The 16,056-nt window shown below is 36.0% G+C and overlaps 1 protein-coding gene across 1 annotated transcript in view; it reads left to right on the top strand.

Moving 5' to 3' along the window:
* LOC107685631 (leucine-rich repeat-containing protein 38-like) overlaps positions 1 to 12,251 on the top strand; it is a 27,622-nt gene extending 15,371 nt beyond the window's left edge. The window contains exon 2 of the mRNA XM_016482281.1: positions 10,929 to 12,251. Coding sequence (XP_016337767.1) covers positions 10,929 to 11,176 — 248 coding nt within the window. The 3' untranslated portion in view covers positions 11,177 to 12,251. The remainder of the gene's footprint in view (positions 1 to 10,928) is intronic.
* The last annotated feature ends 3,805 nt before the right edge of the window (positions 12,252 to 16,056 follow it).

Raw genomic sequence — 16,056 nt, 5'->3', positions numbered from 1 at the left:
TTACTGCTAGCTGTTCCAGCATTGGAACATGCTGCAGGTCGAGCCCCCCTCTCGATTGAGAACTGGGTGTGTTGCTCCCTCAGCTAAGTAAGTGCTAGCTGTTCCAGCATTGGAACATGTTGTAGGTCGAGCCCCCTCTCGATTGAGAGCTGGGTGTTTGCTCCCTCAGCTAGAGATTTACTGCTAGCCACTCCAGCATTATACCTTAGATCGAGTGGATGACTTCTCAAACATAATGTTTTGGAATGCACCATTTCCATCTATGGGCTGCTCTTTCAGAGTGCCACGAGGGCCCCTTAGAACAGTATTTTTAAATCCATGTTATGGTAAGTGTGCACGTGAAGTCTTTGTACACTTTCTAAAATCCACACTGTGGTAAGTTCGCACGCTAGTACTTTGCGTTCTTTCTAAAATCCTGTATGGTGAGGGCTTCGTGCGGCAGCTTCGTGCCCTTTCTTGAGCTGGTTAAGCCCCAGTTCCAAGTTGGGCACCACTCCACCTTGTATCCTCCGGATATCCACTTTTAACAGGGTGTTGCTACTAGGGGTCTGTTGAGACAGATCCTTCAGCATATGCAGAGCATGCGGTAGCCCCTGTGTGACAGGCCAAGGACTAGTATGATTCTAGGCTCTTGGTCGTATTCCCTTAAAGGAATCTATTCCTGATTCCAAGCCTTGAGCTCTACCCCAGGCCCAGGAGTTTGTTCTTTGTGTCATGTATGACTATTGTGCATCTAACATAATGCTTAATATATGGTAAATGTGCTATCATAATTATAAAAAAAAATTTCATCGCAAATATTTGGAAATTACCACCACAAAATCAGTAATTTTGATAGCAAAAATCATGGAGGGACTGGTAAGATGACATACAGGTCTGGGGGCGGGGTGGGTGCGTTGATTGCATTAAAATATTTTAATCACATTATTTTTCTGTGACTAATTAAATTAACGCACTAAAACGACAGCCCAAATATATATATACTTTTAATACAAAAAATTGTATTAAAAAAAAAATATATATATATATTACATAATATTAAAAATGTAATTATCATCTATATAGACAGATAGATAGAGACAGATAGATGACTCTGCTATTATTGAAGTCATTTATTCTGCATTTAACGTGGCTGGTGTGTAGCCAGTGCAGACTTGCTTCTGTGCTTGTTTGTGCTGGTGCTCGCTTTCACACATTTTGATTTCCCATGTGCCCATGTGATCATACGCCCTGAGCACAGACTAGGCAACCTGGCAGAGTGGGCTGCACTGGATAATGGCTGATGTAATGATATAATGGATGGATTGACCCTTTTCTGTGTGACCTTTGAACTATGTCAGGTGGATGAAGGCAAAGAGCTAGTCACTAGGGGTGTCTTTTACCAGATGGATAAATAAATATATGGTGAATCCAATCAAAAAGCGAGCAGGTGTTATCCACTCACCTTGAACTTTTTTTTTTTTTTTTTACTATATGTATAGGTATAAAGTGCCTTTTTAATAAAATCAACATGAAAATGAAGTAATATCTTTAATGATCAGCAAAGTGAAATAGTGGGGTAAGAAGTTTGAAGAAATACAAACTTCGCATTTTTTTTTTTTTTTGCATGTCAAAATTAATTTTCAGCATGACAAGTAAATATCCAGGTATATATGGCATATAATAATAATAATAATAATAATAGTATTTATTATTATATTCCTTATTAATATTTTTTCATTAATATTATGTAACAATATATTTATTCACATTTCTCCTTGACGTAAAAAGTGGCATAGTTAACCACATTCTCCCCCATCTCAGGAATCTTTGTTTGCTTTTATTGGTTGTGAGAACTTCAGTTCCCTGTGAAAATTTTGTGAAACATGAGAATGATTTTAGGAAAATAACTTGACTCACAAAGTGTCCTCAGGGGAGGATGTGCTCAGTGGACATTCGCAGTCTACCAGCAGCCTCTGCTATGAATCTTTTATGAGGGGAACAAGTGTAAACATGATCCACCACTGTCATCACAGCTCATGGTTAAGACATCACCTGTGACCTCAGACTGCCCTGCTCAGCATAACAGGAGCCCGAAGGGACTCGTTTTAACTGATTTACAAGAAGCTCTTTCCTCCCAAGGCGTGTTATCCGAAACCTTATGAACTGACCTTAGCTTTAGATGAACATGTCATTAAACCTATGTCTTTTGGGCGTATGTATGTTGCTTTTCTTCAAAGCAACATACAGTTTAGTCAAGTTAAACATTATGTTAGTATGTTCCCTGGGAATTGAACCCATGACCCAAGGCTTATTGGTTCACACTCAATGTGTATAACAAACCTCTTGAATAAAAGACTCATATGACTTCAATTTTTGTCAGATTTCTATCAAGTCTAGTCTATACTAAACTGTCTAGTCATTTATCACATCAAATCAAAATCAAAATATGACCCAGCAAGATCAAAATGTGACCTAACTAAATAGGTGGACATAAATAGGCCAAAAATCAAACAAACAAAAAGACATTGTAATTGAATTAATTTCCACCATCTGACATGTCCAAGCCTGTATATCGACTGGCATGCTGTATTTTCTGCATATATACTCATTATATAATAGAGATCAAATAAATCCTCAACACATAGTTGTGTTTTCAAATGCATGCGGTATGTTCTGCTCCCACTCCTGTCTGCTGTGTGGCTGCTGGCATGTTTCTGTAAGTGCGATAGCGTGTATTTTTTGTATGCTTAAAATAATCTACCGTATGGTCCACAAATGGCATCCAGAGTATGTCTAAGCGCACCACTGAGAGCAATCCCATGTGTCTGTGACGTCACCAAACCCCCGTATGAGGGAAACCCATCCTGATTAGAATGAGTCACGCGCGGCTTTGCTGACACAGGACCGAGAGCTTCTTTACTATAATAGAAGTCTCTCTCGCTTGCTAATTCTCTACCTCCCCTTGACCTTTCTGTGGGCTCCATCTTTTACACTGATTTTGTGTTTAAATGCAAATACATGCAAAACAGCACCATTTTCAGAGCTCAATCAAACAGCTCATACTTGTACTCTCAAAGAGAGCCCTTGAGTATCTGTGCGGTGTATTACCAGGTAGAGAGCAAAGCTAGAGTTAAGCTGAGGTCAGGCAAGGTTGTCAATACGCCAAAATGCACACCGGCTATTCATGCGTCTACAGTCAATGGCCTGAATAGAGTTAGAGATGGGAACGATGCCAGACTCCAATATCAGGCTCACGTCGGCCAGGTAAATCAATCACTGGCAAGACAGTGTGTTACACCGGAGCATTCATTCCTCTTACCAGACGCTAATTTTGAATGTAATCCATCAAGTGCCAACATCACCTTGACGACACCTTGGCCGATTCGAATCACTTGCTCGTCACTATTCCTAACATATACTGAATGCTGCATAGTTCACTAGATGGGGGAGAAGTAAATGACAATGAATTCAGGAATTTCAGTGTGGATATACAGATATATATATAATTAATATATATTGCATGTAGCGTTTAATTAAAAATAACAGTGATACATTTGAGGTGACGTGATTAGTATTATGATATCACAAAAGTCTCTTGTGCTCACAAAGACTGCATTAATTTAATTGAAAATACAGTCAAAACAGTAATATTGTGAAATATTACAATAGAAAACAGTTAAATGTTGAATTCTTTTTGAAAATGTAATTTATTTCTGTTATGGCCAAGCTGTGTCTTCACTCTTTAGTGTCACACGATCCTTCAGAAATCATTCTAGTACGCTGATTTGGTGCTCAAGAAACATTTATTTTTTATTATAAATGTTGAAAACAGTTGTGCTGCTTAATTTGTTTTGTGGAAACCATGATACATATATATATGTTCCTCTTCAGGAACTCGATCCGTCACGCTGAAGGGCGTTCCCCTAGCGTTTTCCGACGCAGCGTCTCGTTCTTTCGAGGAACTATGGTTACATACGTAACCTGAGACGTTTTCAGGATACTTTAATGAATCGAAGTTTCAAAAGCATTAGTTTGAAGTGGAAGTCTTTTGTAATATTATAAATGTCTTTACTGTCACTTTCAAATTATTTAATGTGTCCTTACTAAATAAAAGTATTAATTTCTTTCCAAACTTTTTAACAGAAGTGTATTAAGTTATTGGAAATCAACCAGCCTACAACAAAGCTGAAGTCTACTTTTTTTTTAATGATTTTTCAAGCTTCAGAGAAGGTGACACTCATCCTCTAATTCATGATTGACAATAAGACGTGGATTTGGAGAGTAAAATATGGATAAAATAAGAAAGAAACAATTTTGGCCCTCCAGAAGTCCTTTAGAAAGGATAACAGTGTGGTATTCTATGTGGCTCATTAAGGCCTGCTGTACTGACAATTGAATGTGGCGCATTATCATATTTGAAGCAGCATCGCTCAGGTGTATAACAGGGTCATATTAAATGTTAAAACTGACAGAATCAGGCTTACTCCCTGTAGCAAAAATGTATTTAGGTTGAAAGGTCAGAGAAAATCTGCGTGATTAATCTCAGCTATCCCGAACGCATGTTAGACAGAAGACTGTCTTTTAACACTCACGAGAGAGAGCCTGACACCGTCTAGGCACAGCTTGTCTCAGATTTTCTCATTAAAAGCGAGCGAGCGAGTGTTCACAGCTCTGCTTTCACAGCCCATTGTGTGAAAAGACATAGTCTATTTTACACGGTTTGCAGTGTTAACGTGTACCTGAAGTAAAATTTTGTAACAAATGTCATTTTTGTCACAGATTTATGTTTTATAGCTCCTCTAACAAGCCATTGATCTGTGGCAGGATGAACAAAGTAAACATTCCATTTTGCAAGTTTCATACTTTTAAATACTAAGTTTTATGGATCACATTTATTAAAATAGTATTATCTTCTTCTTAAATATTATAATATATTAAATATATAATCTTAAATATTTCCCCTCCGCTATCATAAAAAATATTTGTGGATATATACTTTCATCTTACTAGTTGCTTTGACTTGTGTAGTACTTGCTGTAATATAATAATGTAAATTACCGTTCTAGGTAAGGATGCATTAAATTGATCAAAAGTGACAGTTAATACATTTATAATGAAGTTTCTATTCATCAAATAATACAGAAAAATATCACGGTTTCCACAAAAATATTAAACAGCACAACACTGATAAAAATCAAACATGTTTCTTGAGCAGCAAATCACCATATTAAAAGGATTTCTAAGGGATTATGTGACACTTTTACTGTATTTTCAAATAAATAGAAGAGTCCCTTTTAATAACATTAAAACCCAAACTTTGGATTAGTAGTGCACAGTATTATTAAATAAAACATTTTTCATTGCATATTTTTGCCATTTGTGAATGTCAACAAGCTAAGCAAACATTTAATTTTAAGAAAATTATATTAAATATTTTGCAATTTAATAATAATTTAACAATATACTACTATTATAAAATTTATAAACCTTTTATATATTTATATTTGATCTAATTCTGTAAAAACAGCATGTAGTATTTTACATTTTAATCGCTTTGCCTTTAAAATGTTCTGACTCATTCTTTCTCTTTAAATGTTATAAAAATCAAACACTCTCCTTTAAGAGCTCTGAATAATATTAGCTGCTCCACTTTTCCTTTTCAGCTTACTTTTTTATGGTAGGGGAACATACTGACACCTCAGTATCAATCAGAACATCCTTAGTAGAGCAGTTCTTTAAATAAACTTGAAATTTAACTTTGTATTCGGAAAACAAACATTGGACATTTCCACAGGCTCTTCAGGACATGATGCTTTTGTCTGGTTTTTGTCCTCCATCAACACAATATATAAATCTCAAACAGTGTTTAAAATCTCCTTGAACCGTGGCACATGGAGTGCACCCAAGGACACATAAATATGATTGAAATTTCAGAAACCTCATTTTCACGAAATGTAGCAGGCTGCCCAGGCCACCCGTTCAAGTACAGTAACCTGTGACAGAAATAAATCATTTACAAACTGTAACCAGGTCACAATGCGCTGAGGTCAAGAATATTTCCTGCCACACAGTATTAATTAATTTCTCTCTCTCTCTCTGAATCTCCTAATCTCTCTCACTCTCCATCTCCTAAGGGTGAAAATAGAACAAAAATGACATATTGAGCAGGTATATGTGAAGTCTTAAGCAACATTAATCAACTTGAAGAGTCAGGTGGGGGTCACATGATCAGAGAGAATGGCCTCTTAAAGTGCCAGTGGCCACTGTCTGAAGTTAGCAGAGCGATGAGTGTGTGACGAAGCTATATAAATACAGGCCATTTATCTCCTTCATCCTCCAGCAAGTTATCCTGGCACTAAGACACATATGGACTTCTCCAAGCTCACATTTCAGACTTGCTCTTGAATCGGACGTGAAAATCAATGCAGACTATTACTAAATGCTGTGAGGTCACTGGGGACATATATATAATTATTTTAAGGTGATTACTTGGAAAAAAACTAAGAAAAATATATATTTATATTTAGACATAGAACTATGTATATTTTGTGTATTGCATTTTAATAAGCTAAAACATTAACTACGCAGCACTCCAGTGTTTGAGGTTTATCATTACATTTGGCTCCAGTAACATCCACCCACCTGCTCTGAGCTCGGCTTCCCCCGGTACTTCCACCTGTGAGTTAATCATATCAACATTTTATGCCTGATGCCTGCAGGAAATTATAAATGTGTTTATCTTGGAAGCTAGTCATTTTACACAAAAATACACTCCAATTTCTGTGGAAATAATAACATTGTAATGTTTCCTGCTAAATATCTGTCAACAGCTCCGCAAAAGTTGCTAATCTCATGACCTGTGACGATGGTGCCCTATTGTAAAGGACAGATGGCACGTTAGGCATCATGTTTGTGAGAGAGACAGGTCAGGAATAGTCGTGGCTGTCATGGAGGACTAGTGACTAATGCCACAAGAGCAGATATCAGACTAATATTGTTCTGTGACTAACATCCTGACAACCTCAAGGTCTTCAGAGTGTATCAGTTTACTGTCCATGATTACCAGCCAGCGTGCCTCTTTTTTTCAACTGGTAATTTGTGAACATTTCCTCTGGACTGAGTTGCAAGAAACTAACATGATTTTCAGTGCATAATAAAAGCACAAGGCTGGCTGGTGTCAGGACTGAGACTGAGGCCGTGACTGTGACAACCCATAATTAAAAAGTCTCCATAGTCTTTAATTGTTGCATCAAATCCTTATAAATGAAATTACACGTCAGTTTAATGCACACTGTAAAACATCTGACTGTGAATGTGACAGCATATTACTGGCTACTACTTATCATACTGGTATATATTGTAAAATCACAGTATCTCATTTAGATGGAATTAATTTCAGTACTATTATGGTAAACTCCTGTTAAACTCTCATTTGTGACAGTCAGCAAATCCTTCATCATTTGGCCCACATGGATAAATGTGGGTTAAAAAAAAAACAAAAGACATTCAAAAACAAAACAACTGCTGATCATTGTGGGATCCCACCATGCTATACGATCCTGTTATTTCATTTTTTATGTTTTGTTATGAGTGAAAATGACCTTTCATGGTCATGACTAGCATGCATTTTGCTGTAAAAGTATGAATATAGTATTTTATTATAAAGTATCACAGCTAGATCTTCATTGTTTATTCATTAACATTTATTTTAAATGATTAATTAAAAAATCCAAAATAATTAATTTATGAATTAAAAATGAAGAATGAACTGTGATATTTTTACTATAAAATACTGTATTATATTCAGAAATGTACTGTAAATTCAAAAACAGATGTTATTTCATAGTGCACTGTATTTTTTGTCCTGAATTTGTAAATAATACAGAGATCATTGGAGTATATTTTACAAGAATATACTATTGACACTATAAAAATAGAAATTTTTCACCACCAAACTTTTTTTTATTTTTTAGTGTAGGATCACATATATGGGAGCATTCCCATAAGGCCTTGCAGTTGATTAATTCAATTTTAAAATAAAGTATAAAGTGCAAAGTCTTACAGTCACACTGTATGTGTATTCCACCAAATTGTTGAACTGATTTCACTGTACATTTCTGAATATAGTATTGTACTGTAAAATATTACCGTTAAAACTGGGAATTATAATAATTGTTCTCGGCAAAGAAGGAGCGCGTGTAATTTAATTGCTCCCTTCCTGCGTTTAAGTGCGAACTGTAGTTTCGATTTGAGGAATTGGCCTGCTATAGATCTGAGATCCGCTAGTGAGCGACGCCTCGTGGTACCATCACAGAGAGGCTCAAAATCACTTTCCAGAACATTCTCGTTCACCATTCCTGGCTGGTGGAACGATCTTCCCACCCCTATCCGGAATGCTGAATCCCTGACAATTTTCAAGCGACAGCTGAAAACTCATCTCTTTCGAAGCTACTTGACTTCATCATCATCATTATAAAAAAAAAAAAATAATTTCTCTCTCTTTATTTATTCCTTCTCTTTCTAGCTTGTACTTATTTGAACAATGTCTAGAAACTTTTCTAGATATTACAATAATACATCTAGGTATTACAAGCACTTCCTGTATCTGTTTGCCTCTTTAAGAAGAATCGCTTTATGTATCCCCAAATTGTAAGTCGCTTTGGATAAAAGCATCTGCAAAATGACTAAATGTAAATGTAAACCTATAATTATTTATTAAATGTTTTAGATTATACATCATTTTAGAAATTAAATGCAAGTGCTTATGTTATTCCCCTATTGTAACATGTTATCTTATGAGTGAATATGACCTTGTGTGCACTGAATTCATAGTCAAATTTTGAAAATAGTAATTTACTGTAAAATATTAGTTAAACCATATAAAATGCTTGCAGTGTTTTACAGTACAGAGCAAGTGAAAATGAGAGAAGCTAGATTCACACTTCTGCCGTTGTGCCGATATCCCACACAAGACTGTGAGTTTGCTCTGGATATAGTTACATCTCCCACACAGAGCCTCACACTCCAGTGCATCAGTGCGACCTGGCTGTTAAAAGCAATGAGAGCGAACATGTCATCAATCCCATTCTTCTGTGAGACTGCACGTTCTGACTGCGCGAGAGAGAAACGAGCGAAAAGCCCATTGCTTGTTTTATCATCTTTGAATCTCATGACATGCTCCTGCTGTTTTATTTCTGGCGTCTAAGCAATCAGCCATAGAAGAAAACAAGCCTGCCTTGATATCATCTTCAGAGCTCATTTACTTGTCTTTCTTATTTTTTTTATTTTCCGTTCATTCGATGAAGATGCTTTTTTCTCTGTTAGATTCCTCCATGTAAACTCTAATCACACTATTATTAACATCTACTCACATACACAAATATATAATTTACATTTATATAATAAGAGTTGATTATATTTCTCTGTGCAGCTGAAAGCTGTTGACGGATATTCCTCTCTGTGGATTTCATGATTATGTGCAGTTGACGTGCCCAATTCTTATATGCTCTTGATTCAGTCTCATTAACACGCAGCAGTAAATCAGCGGGACCATACTGAGAGTGTATATTTGTGTGTGTGTTGTTTTAAATGAGTGAGCGCTGACAATCTGACTCCTGTCCTGGTCAAATAGTGACATAAATAAACATGAGAGCTATTTTAGGCTATCTCATAAGCCCTCTGCCATTTCGTTTCCATATAAAAATATTCAAAAAGTTCTTGAAACAAGTCCAGAGATTCCATTTGTGTCAGATGAATCTGATCTGAATGGCCATACAGTACAATTGTCCAGTCCTTGGATGTAAACTAATAAATCTGTACTATTAATGTCATAACATTATTTTGTCTGTTGTGTATTTAGTCTAGTGATATCATTATTAAAATATGAGATATTCAGACAATATCCATGTCTATATATCAGGGTTGTACACAATTCAGAGTTTAAGAATGGGCTCCCTTTCAGTTCAATGAGTGTGAATTAGAATTCAATTGCTCACACCCCACAGGAAATTGCTTTGGAATACAAAAAAAAAAATTTACTGAATTGTAATTTAAAAAATATATATTACAATTTAAAATAACTGTTTTCTATTTTAATATATTTTAAAATGTAATTTATTCCTGTGATGCCAAAGCTGAATTTTCAGCAGCCATTACCCCAGTCTTCAGTATCACATGATCCTTCAGAAATCATTCTAATATGCTGATTTGGTGCTCAAGAAACATTTATTATTATTATAACAGTTGTCCTGCTTAATATTTTTGTGGAAACTGTGATGCATTTTTCTTTTCAGGATTCTTCCTTGAGTAGAAAGGAACAGCATTTATTCAAAATATAAATCTTTTGTTACATTATAAATGTCTTTACTGTCACTTTTGATAAATTTAATACATCTTTGTTGAATAAAAGTATTAATATTTTCAAGGCGTTCAAAGTAGGCCATTAAGCCACATTTAAACTCTTGCTTTTCTAATAAAAAGTTTGTATACATTTATTTGAATTTCAGTTTATTTTAATTAACTATCTTACATTGAAATTCAAATTACAGTTATACATATTTAAAAGGCAATCACAACACACAACCCTGGAAACCATAAGGTGTCCCTTTTATCATTTTATGAATCAGAAGGGCCACCTTTTGAAGCTCAGTGTGCCCATTTGCCACCCCCACACTCTAATGCAGACTATTACCCAAAAGCCCAGGCAGTAAAATGTACAGTCAGAAGAAGACCGCAAAGGTTTTTAGACCTAAATCTGTTTAAGCAACTATTTTTCATTTTTAAAAAAAATGCCATAGTTTGTTTGATCGAAACTATATACATTGATCTAACCATTGTAATGTGGAGTCTTTCACAAAGTCACATGTAATTATGATCTTAATACAAATATTTGGTTAATATACCTAAAAACTGTGCTATGCTATACTGTTTTTGTGCTGCTTATACAGGTATAGAGGGTATGGAGTGCTCTTTGCCCACCGATGGACGGCGCGTGCCTCTCAGCCAGCTCTCCCAGGACAGTTTTCGGGAGTGCCAGATCACCCTCACCCTCACCGATTTCCTCATCATCATTTTCTCAGGCATCTCCGTCTCAGTGGCCGCCATCATGGCCAGCTTCTTCCTGGCGTCCACCGTCCACTGTTTTCAGCGCTGGAGCAAGGGCACTAAAGGAGACGAGGAGGAGAGCGAAGAATGAGGAGGGAGGTTAGAGCTGAACGACCTTCAGTATGATTCAGAGCTGCCAGTTCCTGACAAGAGTTCAAACAAACAGCGTGACTGAACAGACACCAGGTAGAACTTGGCAGAAATAGCCTGAATGATAGTGTCAGCACTAACAAAGTGACCAGTACAGACACAGTACCCTCAAAATCAAAGGATATTTGGTCTGAAAGCAAGCCTTAGTATGCAGACTTCCAGGGATTTAGTTGTTAAAGGAAATTCGTTGAGATCTTGTCCTGCAGTCGAGTTTTCAGTGTCGTTGAATACTTGTGTCCGTAGAGTTTCCTCTAATGTAGTCGATATAAAGTTAGCAACTACTTGTTGATTGTGCCAAATTAGCACATGTAGACAGCAATGGTTCAGACAAGCACTGATAATCCATGATGAGGAATAATCGCTATATACGTCATGCAAGGTGAATCAGAAGTCAAATGTTGCAACTTCATACAGCCAAGAATATTTGATGGAAGCCATTTTCCTCAATTTTGAAAGGATAGAAAACAATAACTTGAAGAGCTTAGAGAGATTTCCGAAAGCATTACCTGAAACCGAAAGTTTAGAATAGAGCTTAATGTGAATAGTTGTGTCAAATACCGCACTTTAAAATGGCCCTCAAACTACCAGGTACACTGGTTCATCCCAGATCTGCCAAAGAACGCTTTGACTGAGAGACTGAGGTTTTGTGTTTTGAAATATAGATTTATTTTTCTTTAAATAAAGCTTATGATCTTAGGAAGATTACATTTATTTAGCGTAATTATGGTACTACTCACATATATTGATATGTAATATCCTAAATGTGACTAAAGACAATATCTATGAGATGGAGATAAGTACATGCTACAAATGTCACTGTATTATTCAGTTATTCCTGTCTTAAAAGTATATTTGAAAAGGCATACAGTGGGCCCAGAAAAGTATTTGGGCATTTAAGTCAGACTTATATATTGTAATTGGAATACGTAACAAAATAACTGAACCAAGCAAAGCACAACACATCACAAAAAGATGCCTGTTTGGTTTAAATAAAAAAAACAGTTAACTGTATGATATAATCAAACATTTCAATTCAATTAAGTAATTCAATTAAATGAAGTTAAATATATACACAACAAAAAATGACCTTGAGACCATATGGTGAAAAGTGATTGCAAAAAAGTCCCAGAAATGTGAAATTTGTACTGAGAAAAGGTTCCGCATTCTTCATTTGCTGATGTCCCTTATTTTGTTTTCTAACAGAATGACATTCACACATTTTTAAGTGTGACTTAAGTGTCCAAATATGTTTTGAGGCCACTGTACATTCATGTGTCTTCAGATTGCTGTGTCGACTAATAATAATACAGTGTATAACTAAATGGCATATATTTCTGTTCATAATGTCAATTCCATCACTTCCAAGAAAATTATTTTGTCAGTAGACCGTGTGGGGGAAACTATTTTCGAATGTCAGAAAAAGACATTTGATTGTTTGTGTTTTCCTTTATGAATAGTTCTATCAGTCTTGCTTCTTTCATATCCTTATTTGAAAGTGCTTCATCTGTCTATAGAATTAGGATAATGTATTTTGCACAATTTCAAGAATCACGTTCATTAATATCCTAATGTCTATCACCATCCTCTGTTCCACTGTTGCTGCCCATAAACAGATGCTCTGGATGTACTATTTCGAGAATATATAGCTCTTCTTCCCAGACAGGTATCACAACTTCATTTTTGCAGTGCATGAATAATTAATTGGATCTGTGAAATGAAGCACACAGAGTGCTAGCCTTCAAAAATATTGGGGATGGAAAAAGAAACCATTGTGATTCAAAGAGCATCTTATTTTAAACGAATTCTATTCTGCTCACACAACTTCAGCCATCATATTGTGTTGGATGTAAGAAACACGAATGCATATTAATGTAATGTAAATGTTCTGGTGTCAGGACACGGTTGACCCGTATGCACAATCTTTCAAAGCTAGACTGTAGCATGGTTTCATCAGCAGAAATCAAACCTGCAGCTATAATATTGTCATATTGAATGATTTCATGTTTTTTTTTTCATATATATACTCAACTATTTATAGCTGTTCAACCAACCAGAAAAAAAAAATCCAATACGTCTATGAATATGTATGTATTTGCAAACGAAATGAGGTATTATTGTTAAAAATTTAAATTATATAGGAATGCTGTAGACACTTACTATGCCATGATAATAGAGCTGTTCAGTCATGACGTCCATTTGTAGGTAGACCTCGGCATAGTTTTCTGTTGCAATTTCGAATGGGTTATTTGAATAGCATTTTTGTTTTTTTTTGCATTATGAAATAAGAAATAAAAAGTAATAATAATAATGAGAGCAAACGATATAATTTAGACATGTATGTTTGTTCTACAACATACATTATACACAGTCAAACCTCAAATGCGAAATTTGCAAAAAATAAAGATGTGTTTTTAAAGCATAAGTTGCTAAAAGGTTGCTATATAAGGAGAATCAGTTATAAAATTATGCATCTTATTTGAACTTATATTTTAAATTGTTAAATCATAAATCAAAAACTGCTAACTTATTTGAAATTCCTGAGGAAACTCGTGACCCGTAATTTTTTAGTGCTACAAACAGAACAATAGCTGATTTTACATGGATTGGATGCAAGGTTTTGCAGAATAACGGTATTTGCAATGACAAAATGCATCAAATTTCAATAATCAATACTTTCCTACATTGTCTACAATAGCAAGTAAAATCTAGTGTGTTCATTGCTGTACCGTCTGTTTCTGAATTCAGTATGTGTCGTTTGAAAAGAGCCCAGAGCTCCCAGCGTCAGTCATATCCTGTGTCATAACTGTCACGCTGAGCGATGTAGTAAAGATGTGTGTTGCATCATAACGTGGAGTATATTTGTTCTCCGTCTTAACTGAACACCACATATACCTAGAAAACCAACTACTATGTAGTTACAGTACAAAGAAAGAGGGAAAAATGTAAATGAAGGTTTTTCTTGCATGACCCAGTGGCGACATCATCCAGTACTTTGTTTTTACTCCATATGGCAGTGCACTGTTGATGAAATACAATATCATATTAAACAGTAAGCTATTTTTGACTGATCTTTTATTTCTTTACATTGATTTTCATTATTCTTACCATTCCTATAGGTAGCAATGTCCAGCTAAAACAGATGTGTTTAAGTGTTACATTTCCACATAACGATTGATTAGCCATGAATCTAATGGATTTAGTCATTTTAGGAACAAAAAATGTGAAATTGGGTTCTAAACACTAGAAGACACTGTACTGACTAATTTCACACCCCAGTATTAACGCTTGTGACGTCATTCCATGGGTGATAATTAAGGCCCAATCCCAGTTCTACCCCTTAGCCCTTGCTCTTTCCCCTACCCCTCCGTTTTGCGCGTTCATGTGAAGGGGTAGGGGTGTCTCAATTCTCTTTTGGTTGGAGGGGTAGAAAAGTCATAATTTGTTTTATGTTACATTCAATCGTGAGTTCATATTTACGGTCATGTTACTCAAAGAAATGTTTGCAAAAAATCGCTAATATTTGCTAACTAACAGCATATCATTATAGACTGCACGATAGCCCAATTCTTAGGGGAATATTTTCACCCCTACCCCTTGACACTCTGTTTCAAGGGACAAGGGGAAGGGGTAGGCGAAGGGGTAGGAGAAGGGAAAGGGGTATAAAATAGAATTGGGATTGGGCCTAACTGTCAGGTCATGTCTGCGGTCTGTCAGGACCACAGATAACTTCTCTGGGGCTTAAGCTCTGGATACCCTCAGCAATCAATGAATAGCATGTTTGGCCAGATATCTTTGTAGATCTGCAGAATAAAATGATGAAAACAATATATTTAGTTAAGTTACAATCTCTCTCTTTAACTGTCAAATATTCACCCGTCACTTTAAGACAGTTGATAGGTGTTGAAATGTTATTGATTCCAAGCTTTGTGCAATTCTGGGAAAATCATTCACTCACCCTCATGTTGTTCCAAATCTGTATGCATTTTTTGTTTTGAGAAACACAAAAGTAGATATTTTAAAGAACTTTTGGTAACACTTTAGAATAGGGAACACATATTCACTATTAACTAAGAGTTTTCCCTCAGTAAAGTAACGTAGTTGTTAAGTTTAGGTATGGGGTGGATTAAGGGATCTAAAATATCATGCAGAATAAGGGTTAGTTCACCCACAAATCACCCCCGAGGCATCCTAGGTGTATATGACTTTCTTCTTTCAGACGAATCCAATCGGAGTGATATTAAAAATTGTCTTTGATCTTTCAAGCTTTTTAATGCCACTCAGTGGGTGTTGCATTGCTTCAGTCCAAAAGAACTTAAATAAAAATCACCCATCCATTAATAAAAAAGTGTCTCACATGGCTCGGGGGGTGAACAAAGGCCTTCTGTAGCGAATTGATGTGTTTTTGTAAGAAAACTATCCATATACAAAACGTAATAAGCACTTTAATGTTGCTTGCGCCAACAGTTGTACACCGAAGCAGTTCCGGGAGCATGATGTATGAGGTCAGCGTTGCGCATGCACCGGTGAGTCTTGTGAAAACCAACGTTTGTTTACAGGATCAAAGGAAAACCAGTCTCCTCTTGGCTTATATCGAAAGCCTCTGACATTCTTCTTTACAAATCCTCATTTTGTACTTCTAATTCTCGACCGTTGTTTTGTTTTGATCTCTCCCCTGCGTTTCCGCCACTTTGGGCCACTAGTTGTTAAGTTTAGGTATGGGGTGGATTAAGGGATCTAAAATATCATGCAGAATAAGGGTTAGTTCACCCACAAATCACCCCCGAGGCATCCTAGGTGTATATGACTTTCTTCTTTCAGACG

This window comes from Sinocyclocheilus anshuiensis, unplaced genomic scaffold, assembly GCF_001515605.1.
Source record: "Sinocyclocheilus anshuiensis isolate Anshui unplaced genomic scaffold, SAMN03320099.WGS_v1.1 scaffold257, whole genome shotgun sequence".
Taxonomy (NCBI): Eukaryota; Metazoa; Chordata; class Actinopteri; order Cypriniformes; family Cyprinidae; genus Sinocyclocheilus; species Sinocyclocheilus anshuiensis.
The sequence above is the reverse complement of the archived record's forward strand: the minus strand, read 5'-3'. Positions and strand labels throughout refer to the sequence as shown.